Source organism: Lepidochelys olivacea (genome assembly GCF_965140295.1).
Source record: "Lepidochelys olivacea isolate rLepOli2 genome assembly, chromosome: 5".
NCBI classification, from domain to species: domain Eukaryota; kingdom Metazoa; phylum Chordata; order Testudines; family Cheloniidae; genus Lepidochelys; species Lepidochelys olivacea.
This window is the reverse complement of record NC_140415.1, coordinates 41,530,751-41,542,864: the sequence shown is the minus strand read 5'-3', so window position 1 is coordinate 41,542,864 and position 12,114 is coordinate 41,530,751. Positions and strand designations below refer to the sequence as shown.

General features: G+C 40.0%; 1 protein-coding gene across 1 annotated transcript in view; it reads right to left on the bottom strand.

Annotated features, from left to right (window-relative positions):
• Nucleotides 1–12,114, bottom strand: part of RGS7BP (regulator of G protein signaling 7 binding protein) — a 79,348-nt gene that overhangs the window by 28,587 nt on the left and 38,647 nt on the right. Inside the window, exon 3 of the mRNA XM_084629165.1 lies at nt 3,986–4,116. Coding sequence (XP_084485291.1) covers nt 3,986–4,116 — 131 coding nt within the window. The remainder of the gene's footprint in view (nt 1–3,985; nt 4,117–12,114) is intronic.

Sequence of the window (12,114 nt, the reverse complement as noted above, 5' to 3'; positions counted from 1 at the left end):
AAGAACAATTTTAGTTATTAAAGATTCTTTCAATACTTGCTCTAGACGGTTGGAGACAAATGATTCTGGTCACTGTTAGTCAGTACGTGACAAAAGTTACAGCCTCTGGCAGTCACACAGGAAATATGATTTTCCCTATGCTTAGTTAGGACACAACTGCATTACCTCAAATACAACTATGTAGTAACTTGGTAAATGCTGATTTTAAAATGATAACCTCTACAGTGCAAAAAATGGCTGCATTCAACAGCTGACTACTCTATCTCTCTAGGCTGGTAAGTCCCCTGCATAAACTATTAATGACAGCTATTGGGAGGTACAGTGCAATCTGTCATGTAGCTTTAAGAAGAACATGTTTTAGTAGCTATCATATGCTATGACTCTATTAATCCTGTAATTCAGACTGTCCATGCTGCTTCTTTTGGAGTGGGAATAGTTATCTTTCAGTCTGAGAAGCTCCCCCATTGCTTACTCCTAAATATCAGTCGTGGGAAAAGTATGTACAAACTACAGAAGAGGCTTTAGTTATTTCCAGAGTACAATATTTGATGAATATCCATATATCTAAAAATAAGCTATTCACCAATCACAAATCTCTTACTCTGATTGTGAGTGAATAAAAAGGATTTCCACTTTAGCTACCTCCTGTAATTAGACATGGATAATCCTTTTGATGCAAATATTTTGCATTAAAATGCTAATCAAGATGGAATTTCTATCTTGCCTTGAAAAGAATGTTAGTATATTTTGGGGAGAGATTGTGGCTTCTTTTTTCCAGGATAGCTAGCACAAATATGGTCCAAACCACCCCTGCTGCCTGTGACAATCGAGCAAATCTGCCAGGCTACATGAACATATAAACTGTTATTTATGGTTCTACACATTACATGAAGTGGATGGTTAAACAAATATGAAATTATTCAGGAAATCAGACCTCACTTTTACAGGAAAGATGAATTTTCACTGGAAGAAGAACATCTCTGAGGGGTATAAGAACCTTCATTCCTGGAAAAGTCTCAGCCTGTAGTTTAAAAAAGCTTAATAAACCCATCTAGGAGCACTTACTGTAACATCTTAACTACCAAGCATATGGCTTAATATAAACAGGGATAGTGAAAAAAATCAATGTATTACTAAACTTTGTCAGTTTGCACAACCCACCTTTGGCTGAACCAACCAATCCCTTGATGTGGTCTTTTCGATCAGGGTGATAAGTTCGTATTTACTTTGCTGGGTCCTTCCTAGGTGAAAACTTTTTGATACCAGCGGATGCAGCTATCAAAGTACTCAAAATGTATCTGCACGTTTTGAAGAGATCTAGCACTTGAACTAAAGGAGTAACTGGGGTATCTCAATACATTGTTATACCCTGTGGCCCAACGGAAACATAGGGACAGAACGCATGTGCTTTGCCAGTGGTTTACACAACTGTTTTCATAGATTCCGAGGCCAAAAGTGACCACTGTGATTACCCAGCCTGACCAAACTTCCCGAAATAAATTCTGGAGCATAGCTTTTAGAAAAAATCCAGTCTTGTTCAGTGATGGAAAATCCATCTTGACCCTTGGTAAATTGTCCTAATAGTTAATCACCCTCACTGTTAACAGATTATGCCCTATTTCCATTCTGAATTTGTCTAGCTTCAGCTTCCAGGCATTTACTGGACAGCAGTAGAAAGGGGAGAATCAGGATTACAGGCTTCTATTCGTGGGTCTGGAGGGGAGGGTTTAGTAAATTAAAGACCGCATAGCCAAGCACCTAGATCTGGTACATGCAGCCTGAGCAGTGGTTTAGCTTATGTGGATGATATGTGGATCTGCCATAGTGGAGACAGGTTGCCACAGCCATCTCTGCCAGAAATCACCTTGTACAAACTGCCAGGCCATTTGTGAGACTGGGCAACGACTCTTGACTGTCTCCTGTAGTAGGAGATGTAAGGCCTTGCTCAGTAATAAGGGCTGTGAAGTAAACCTTATTAACACTAGACAGAGGAAGGTCTTCGGCTGGCTTCCAGCCCAGCACACCCTCCTTAGGACAAGGTGGGTAGGGGTACTGCTGGTGTCTGGAGCTATAGGTCCGTACTCATTGTGAAGGAGTTTGAGTGCGACTTCGGAACATGCTCAGTGTTGTTGGCATGTCGGAGTTGTGTGGGGCTGGAGTCTGTTCAGTGCAGACGGAATATGTGGTGATTCGAGCAGAAAGCCTTTTACAAAGCTGAGTATGTGCAAATAATGATTTTCAGATGCTTATAACTCGGCCATCTTTGCATGGATTTTCCTGGTGAGAGTAAAAGTCACCTATCTGATCCCAGCACTGTCCCACTACCAAAGTCACATCCATGCTCCAAAGCAATGGAGGGACTAGAGCTCTTCAAAGAAATGTCTGGGAAAATATTTAACATTGGAAAAGTTAGCTAATTTGCCAAACTTCATTCTTGGAAATGACAAAACTGATATTATTAAAACTTTTTTTAAACAAATTAAAAAGAGCAAACATGGAAAATTAGCTTGAATGATGGATGTTTGACAAAGTTACAAGTGCCTGAAAATAGGGACTGGTAATGAAAAGTGTTAGGTGACGATAGTGTTAACTATCGGTCTTAGAGTTTTAAAGTTCTCCTTTAGTTTTGTGACTGTGCAACTGTTGTTCACAACTGTGAACATTCATTCATGCCTTTCAAGATAATAGGCCTATTTGCATAAGTAAGTGCTCATCAGTGTGTAGGAAATACACAGTTGGGCCCTATTGCACAGAGAGATGCACAGTGCTCATCAATATGAGTAAACCTCTCCACCCCTAAGAAATCAGCACTCATGGATATGCCAGGGTGCAATTCGGGTATAGTGGTACTAATGCAAGGAGGATATATAATATTATATCATGCTTCTCCTTTTTGCCATACTGTAGTACTGCTTTATCTGAGTATGCAGAACAGGTGACCTTAAAGTAAAGTGAGAACTGAGGCGCTCATAAGGATCACCTCACAAATACTGCTCATGATTCCTGTACTAAATTCCTCATGAGATATGCAGGAGAGAGTTCCTGTCAGCCCAACTGCTAATAGCACAAGCTCCTTTCCTTACATCATCTTGCTGAATTGTAGTGCTGGTCAAGAATTTTCCAGCTATGTTTTTTTTTTTAAAGAGAAAATGCAATTTCCATAAAAACAAAATTTTAAATAGGAAAATTTTGATTTTGCCAAAAAATAGTTGTTTTATAAACATGAGGAAAATCAAAACAAAATATTTCATTTTGAGTTGGGTCATCCCATAATCTAAACATTTTGGCATGTTGAACAGCATCAAAATGTTTTGTTTAGGGTCAGTTCAACATCAGTCTGTCTGCCTGTGCCTCATGGGAGTTGTTGTTTGGGTGCCTTATGTGCCCATTCTCCTCTCTTGGCTGGGCTCTGGCTGAACTACATCCCCCCATGAAACCCTCTGGTTGAATAGCTGTGGTGCATCATGGGAGTCTCATGACCATGATGGGAGATGAAGTCCAGTTTATGGAGGCGACTGGGGGCATAAAGCACCTGAACTGTAACTCCCACAAGGCATCATGGCAGCTCAGGTTGTCGCAATTTAATGTCAAGGTAGCCTGAAATGAAATATTTTGATACTTTTGAATCAAAAATTTTCAGAACCCACCATTCTGCCTTATTTATTCCAGCAAATGTACAGAGAATCTTGTTCAGTGGTATCTTAATAACTGGTACCGGGAGCTAAAACTTCCCATTTCGGGTCAAACATTATTCCAATTCCAGGCTCTTAAATCACAATAACACATTAGATAGGCACACCTGATGCGACACACTTTTTTATAAGGATGGTGACATCATGGTAGAACCACCGCTTATGTGAATCCCTTTATTGTAAAGACCATTCAGGAATGTATTTCTATACATACTGTATGTCCACCCAAGGAAAACTAAAAAAAGATCAGTTTTGAAAGTTAGTGTCTGTGATGTATTTGTGTAATTCAATACCTTTCCGATGAAACTGGAGGGATCCTAGGAGACATATGGACTTGAGCATCTCTGTTGTGTACATTTCTAAGCAACATTGCAACTGAATGTATAGTCTACAGATTTCAGGATGAATCTCTCCATCTTCTGGGCTGCAACAAAAAAGAGGAAGACTGTACTTAAAATAGACCTGTTTAATACAGCCTTCAACTGTCTGCCTGTAAATCTATGGAAAACTGTAAATCTATGCATCCGATGAAGTGAGCTGTAGCTCACAAAAGCTTATGCTCAAATAAATTTGTTAGTGTCTAAGGTGCCACAAGTACTCCTTTTCTTTTTATAGAAAACTTGTTATTTCTAGAGAATTTTATTTAAAAGAAGTCTTTAGCCATATAAACGTTAGACATATTTTACAAAACATTCAATTTAACTTATTTCTCCCCCTCCTGTCATCCATGAAGTGTTTAAATATTTAAAACAATTTAAGTGATAACAAATTCTGTATTTCCCTCTAATATCAAGATCCAGGAGGTGTTTTATTCTTTATTACTCTGGAAGTTTTACACATTCTGTCACAAGTTTTCTCTGAATGGTGGGAAGTCTTTTCTAATGTATACAGTCCTTACTTCCCCCTGCACACTTTGGGTTTTGTTTTTTTTTTGACAAAAGCAGAAAAATTCATTTGTAACCTGCGAAGTTTGAGCATTTGTTCCTTCTCCACATGTGCTGGGGGAATATAACTTTTTGGTGGCGGTGGTAGATTCATGTAGTCCTAGTGTAATTGTACTACATAGAAGCACAAATTCAGGATCAGGCACATGATTTCTGTAATCTAGTAGGGTCTTTGGTTATAACTTCTTGTTTTGTATTGCTTTGATGTTATTGTTACAGCATTAATATATGAAACCTAATAACGAATATGATCCACCAGTGTGCTAAGTATTTCACAGAAAAGTATGAAGAAAGGTCCCTGCCCTAACAATATACAATCTAAAAACACAGCACTCAAACCAAGCCTGGGGATAGGATAGGCTGGAGTGGTTGAATGGTGAAGTTGAGTGAACAATTTTTTAGTTTCAGGACTTCTGTATGAATTTCTTTTTCAACTGTTGTTCTCTGTGTTTAAAATGTTAGTCATCTGATTAGCCAACGTTACAGTGTGGGGAGGTCTGGGGCTTATAGGCCTTTTGGAAGAGGTGCTTTTTGAGCAGCATCTTTGTCATAATAATTGTAGAAAGAAGGACAAGGACTAAAAAAATCCATTCACTAATTTTCAAACCAAGCATAATCTCTTTAGAACACAGATAAAATAATTTTGCCACATACAGGGTCCATTTTTCAAACCTGGGTGCCAAACTGGACATCCAAATCCCACATTTGCAGACTCAAAATAGCATTTAGGCATAAAATGTTTATTTTACAAACGTAGCTGTTCATTTGAGTATCCAAAGAAAAGATTTGTCCAGCCAAGTTTAAAAGGTGGGCTCACAATCACCTTTGCCAGTAGTGTTTTTAATTATACAGTTGGTTATTCAATTCCAGGATTTAGGATTTCAGCAAAAGAAAGACAAATAAAATAGAAAACTGGAGTATAAAACAGATATAAATATTTGCTTTACTGAATAAATGTTGAATCTAAAGGCATCTTGAGCAGCAGTAATATGGGGCTGGATAAATTTCATAGCACGTCTCTAGATTTCTAGAGCAGGGATATTATAAATTAAATTTTAACAACAAAAAGATTTGCCAGCGTTGTTTAAAGATGTGTAATTTCCTGCTGCTAAATTGATAATTCTACAGAGCCTCTTATGTTGAAATAAAATTAGACTTGTGGGCTTGCTCAAGGGAACTGAAGCAACTAACTTGATGAATGATTTGCAACAGCTCTACTCGGTTACTCTGGTATTAGGCTCAAATAATTTCTTAACATCAATCAAGACTGAAGTGTTTTGAGACCTACAGCAAACAATGCTCATTTAACCCAGTCAAATGGATACTCTATGGCAAGAGGCTAAGCCGTCACTGATGCTTGTCTAACTGTGGGATGGGTGAAAGGTTAACTTCATTTTTTTGCTGTCAGGAGAAAGGCTTAAAACTTCTAAACAAAATCCCAGCAGTTTGCACTGATTTCATACCAACAAGCTCAGTTCAAATTAACACTGATTTATAGATTAGAAGACAAGAAGGAACCATTGTGATCATCTAGTCTGACCTTCTGTATAACACAGGCCATAAGAATTCTTTGAATTAATTACTGCTTGAACTAGAGCATGACTTTTAGAATAACATCCATTCTTGATTTAATAATTGCCAATGATGGAGAATCCACCACCACCCTAAGTAAGTGGTTACAATGGCTAATCATTCTCACTGTTAAAAGAACGCCTTATTTCCAGTCTGAATTTGTCTAGCTTCAAATTTCAGACACTGGATCTTGTTATACCTTTGTACGCTACCATAAACAGCCCATTATCAAAGTTTTGTTCCCCACAGAGAAACTTGTAGACTGCAACCAAGTTATCCCTTAACCTTTTCTTTGTTAACCTAAATAGACAGACTCAAGGTGTTCAGTCACCAAGGCACGTTTCCCAATCCTTTAGTCATTCTCATAACTCTTCTCTGAATGGTCTCCAATTTATCAACCTCCTTCCTGAGTGGGGAAAAATAAACTTTCACTCTCTTAACCAGAGTTTCTGGGAGATTTGAACCTTGAAGCCCTCAATGCTACAAGTAACAGCCGTTCCCCCAGGCCACTGTACATGCATGTTACAGTTTTTCAGTGAACTCTCTATTTGGAATTTGGGATTTCCTATCAGTTCTAACAAGTTAAAAGCCAAATTCTGTCTTGGATTGTTACGAATTACACCTTGTAGGACACGCACACAACTGCTGCGAATTATACCTGGTAGGACACGCACACAAGTGCTACGAATTACACCTGGTAGGACACGCACACAAGTGCTACGAATTACACCTTGTAGGACACGCACACCAGTGCTGCGAATTACACCTTGTAGGACACGCACACCAGTGCTGCGAATTATACCTGATAGGACACGCACACCAGTGCTGCGAATTATACCTGATAGGTCACGCACAGTTCGAATCTAGGCTGAGGCACAGAAACAAAGTCCACAACTGCAGAGTTCCCAAAAGACACTAAGTTTATTACGCTCGAGCGTGGTGCCCCCCTGCTAGCCAGGAGGGGACCCTGAATGCAGATTATACAAAAGTTATATACCTTTTAGCAAAGCATGTTGCCCTCGTGCATCGGAAACCTTAGCCAATAAACAAACCCTTGTCTTATCTACCACCTATTCCTGCTTGGTGCATTTCTCGTGCTATACCAGTATGTTAATTACACAGCATGGTCCTAAAGCCATGCATCAGTAACTTTTATTATTAGGATGGGAGGCCTCACATCAAGGCCAAGAGACAGGGAGTTAGAGACTGACAAAAACCAGATACTGGGAGTCAAGGCAGGCTGGAGACAAGGAGAAGGATTTTCACAGGGATTCAATATCTAAGGATTACTCCTCCTGGTGTATGATGTGCTGGCATTTAAACAATGGTGGGCCCCAAACCAAAATGGAGTCACATGTGCTAACTTTTCCTTAACAGGATCCATGTGGTTTTCTCCCATTGACTTCATTGATATCAATGGGGCTTATGCACACATGCATTCTGGGCCTAAGTTAGAGGGCCAGACTGTGACTGGCCATGGTCCTTATGCATGTATGCATTGGAGGAGCGTCTCAAGGGAATACCCTGTGCAAGGACCAGACAACTGGAGTTCCTGCCCTGAGGAAGCACAGGAAGTGCTCTCTCCATGGCCCATCAAAGCTTCATATCACAGCCCCAGAGCACCCACAGAGTCAGCGCCTATGACTATAAGGCAACCAGCTCCCAACAACAGGCTTGTGAATACGTAACGCACATTGTTGTGTTTAGTCTTAATATTTTCATTCCTCCTTCAAAATTTCTTTTAGAAATGGAGGTTTGAAATATCTTGCACTGAGCACTGCTTGAGTCACATGTTTTGGACAGAGAACCTAAGTATTGGACAGAGAACCTGTCCTGAAATATGATGAGAGGACACAGGAAGATGCCTCCCGTTTGCCAGTCCATTGCAAGGTGGGGCCTATCAGAAAATACCTGGGAACTGCTGTCATAAGTAATAAAATTATTGTGGTTTGTTCTCTTCTCAGGATCAATTTCATCTCATATACAGGGAAATAGTCTTGATTATTCCAGGTGCCTTCTTATCCCTCTGGTAGAGCATAGTATCTGCATTTCTGCTCACTCACTTCTGCCTTTTATATGTTATGGTTTCTGCTTTCAATGTGAAGGCTCTATTTCCTCAGAAATCATGTTATATATACTGTACTGTATTTACTGCACCTTGGTATTGACTCTGAGTAAGGTTATGCTGACACAATCGTCGCCCACTTCCCCATCCTTAGTATCTTAAAGACCAAATGTATTTTCTTTTCAGACACTGGCCGTAACTTCTCAGTAAATATGCATTCTGAAAGTATTTATGAAGGCTTAACTCCACATGCTTCCCTGAACAATTCACTGTTTGACCTCAGATTCAATTCTTAGTCAATTCCCTTCAAAAAATTCTGTGACTGTGAATGACAACATATATTTGTTCTTGTTCTAGCTTCGCAGTCTTTTCAAACAGGGCCTTGTGCAGAAGGTTTCAGTAATTCTTAAGTCAGGAGGATAGCTGAATATTGAGTGCTAATTAGAGCTGAAGGCACTGCTTAGAAGTAGTCTCACAGCACTATGGGAACATAAACGAAAAAATATGGTGGGAGAACTACCAAGTTTTAATTTTTAAAAATGCACTTACTAATGGCCTCTTCAGGCAATGTTTGATTCTATTACATATATTACAGTATTTTATAATTTATCTAATGCACTCATCACAATAGTATCCAGCATTGCGTTATCCTAAGAACATATAAGCCTAAAGTCCTTGGCAGTTATGCATGTTCACAACTTTTCCATTTTTAAACAATCTAAATATTAGGTGACCTACAACCATATGTCCTATGAACCTTAGTAATCTGAAATGTACTCTTCTCTTTCCCCAGTAAAAGATTGCCATACTGTTGTTAAATTGAACAGTATTACCAGTTTTAGTTGACAGATGCTGAGAAGGATTACTGATGTAATCATACTTGAGTTGCCCAAAGTAGACTAGATAAAATATAGAGGCCAGATGCTGATCTTCATGACTCTGGTGCAAATGAGGAACCGCTCCACTGAAGTAAATGGTTACTCCTGATTTATACCAGTGTAAACGAGATCAGCATTGACTGTAAATTTGTAGCTGCTCTGAATGTAAACCTCACAGTGACTTAAAAGTTTTGTGTGAGGTGCAGTTACAGGAGTGGACTCAAAGTGACAATGGGAACTAAGTATGATCCGAGAGCAGCATTTGATTCTTATACGCTTTACTGAAGAATGAAGTCTAGGTAGGTTGAATGGAAAGGACCTCCTGGGTCATCTAATCCAATTTACATAATTCTGAAATGTAGCCACAGCAGAGCTTCTGACTTCGCAACATTTTTTTATTCCTGTACCTTGGGTCATTCTCACACAGTTGTTTTTTCCCTTTGATAAATATGTTTAATAATAGTCAAGTGGTATTTGTTTAGATTTTCCAGAGGCCTTCACTGCCCTGATTTGTCCCATCTTTTTAGTTTAGACACTAGTGTTCTCGTTGTCTTTTACGCCATCTACATTCTCATGCGTAATACTGCATGGAAGGCTGATGATGCAACTCTGTGGGCGGGATTGTGCTTGGCCTCTGCATGAAGGTGCAAAGATAGGATGCGTACAGGGGTGCTGGAACAATTTTTATAGCGGGGGTGCTGCTGATGGAAACCATGTATTTGGTGTTTATTATTACTACTTCAAGACAGGGGGTGCAGCAGCACCCCTAGTTCCAGCATCACTGAATGGGCACTAGGAGATTTCCCTCATTTCACCTTCCACCACTGTAGTCCCTGTACTTTTCTGACTGCACACAGGCTGCTCTCTGTTTAATATTCTTTGAGTCACCTTGTGATGAAGTTAATAGATCCCACAGAGATGAGGAAGGTGCCAAGGAGGCTCTGTGTGTGGGGCTAGCCCCACCTCTCCAGCCCTGTCAATAATGTATTGTGTGGAGGAGGCCTTTAAAAAGGAGGAATCTACAGTCAACTGTGGGGAGTGATCACCCTGAGCAGAAAAGGGCTGGAGTGACTCCTGAAGCCACAAGGGGAACCTCCCATCCAGGAGATCTCCACACCCAATCCTATGGGGAGTGCAGGGAACTCCCAGGGTAAGCCTGACAGAGTGAGCCTGATTCAGCTACCCAGCCAGAAGGACTCCTAGAAAACCACTATGGAGTCAGCCCCAAAGTGAGCAGGTACTGCTGGCCTTGCCTTTTCCCCCTTGAGTTGGCTGTGTGAAGAAGTTATTCCTGGGTGTGTTGGAACATTTGTTTTCCTTTTGATCCCCCCCCCCCGGAAGAGACATAAAAAGGCCTGCAAAGGATGGGGTCCCCCTTGCAAGGACTGAGAAGCTCGGGCTTGAACATAAGCCAGCCAGTATAGATAACTGGGCTTGGTCAGGGTCTCCCACTGTCCAGGAGAAAACCCTAAGGGGACTCTTTTACACACCCCAAAAGAGACCAGTCCATGGCCCTGTGCACCTGGAAGAGATCATGTTGTATCCTCCTTCGGTGTGGTGCAGGTTGCAAACTCCTCCAGCTGTCCATGTGGAAGAAAAGTGTCTTAGTGCCTCAAAGCCCACTGAAATCAACTGAAAGACCCATATCAACTTCCATGGGTTTTGGGTTGAGCCCCCAATGTCAGCATATGCCTTAATGGCACAAGTTATCCACATATGTTGTTGCAAAGTTACAACTGCATTCTACAGGGTCAGCGATGACTTGCCAAACTGAACAAAACCATAAGATGGCAGGAGTACTAGAATAATCACTCTTGAGAGAGGATCATTTTTATTTCAACGATTTTAGATAAAATAGATGATTACCCTCCAGTTCTTCTGTCTATTTCATTCCAAGTGTTAGAAAGTGTAAATGAGTAAGAGGAGTACTGTACCTAACATTTTTTTGGGTCATAGTTGCTATGGAAACTATACTTACAATAATCAGTGTCTCTCACTTTCTTCACGGCTGTCACTAAAAAAAAAAAAAGTGAGGAACTGGAGATTGGATGAGAAAATGGAACATTTCTCATAGAGTGTCTGGTTTCTGAGAAGGGGAGATGTTGAATAACCCCCCTTAAAACTGATCTTACTTATAATTCTGATAAGGGTAGAAGTTTAAAATTGTGCATATTACAATTTAAATAATTATTGACAAGAAAGGACACTTTTCAGCTAACTAAAGTACCCCATCTAAGTGGCTTTCTGTACATTCACAAGCTACAAAAGAAATTAGAAAAAGCAGTTACAGAAGTCTTAATTGACACTTTTTACTCTTATAAATGCTTAAGGGCCTGAGTCGTGCAAAAAATATTATTCTGAAAAGAGCCATGGTATATAGAAAAATGATTGAATGGAACTTTCTGATCCAAAACTGTCCTTTGCACAATATTATTCATGTGTAGTTAGATCAAAGGCCAAATTCTGCTCTCATTTACACCCATACAAGTCCAGAGTACTAGCAGTGACATCCAAGAACATAATTTGGCCCCGTTTCTACAGTAACATCTAATTATCTCCACACTATGACCCCTGTTGACTCAGTCTCACACTGTTCTGTTGATCAATTACTGTAATGCTCTATTATATAGGTGTCTCTGAAAGGATTCCACTTATTTTCAGCCACAGTGTGCTCTCAAATGCATGTATGTAGTTCCCATTTACCTCAATGGAAGCCACAGACCTGAGGGCCGAATGTGACCCTCAGATTCCAACTTGTAAAAAAGGTTCTTTGCTATCCCTAATTGAATCATGAAACTGGGTTACAGTGACACATTCTTTGTATTGTACTTAAAAACCCACTTCAGTGTAGTCTGCTCACTTTGGTTTCTCTCAGCAATCTCTTTGGCGTTGCCATGAGGTCAAGTGACACAAACTTTTGGTTTTTCCCTTTCACTCACTATAAAAACGTATGCTATAAGAGA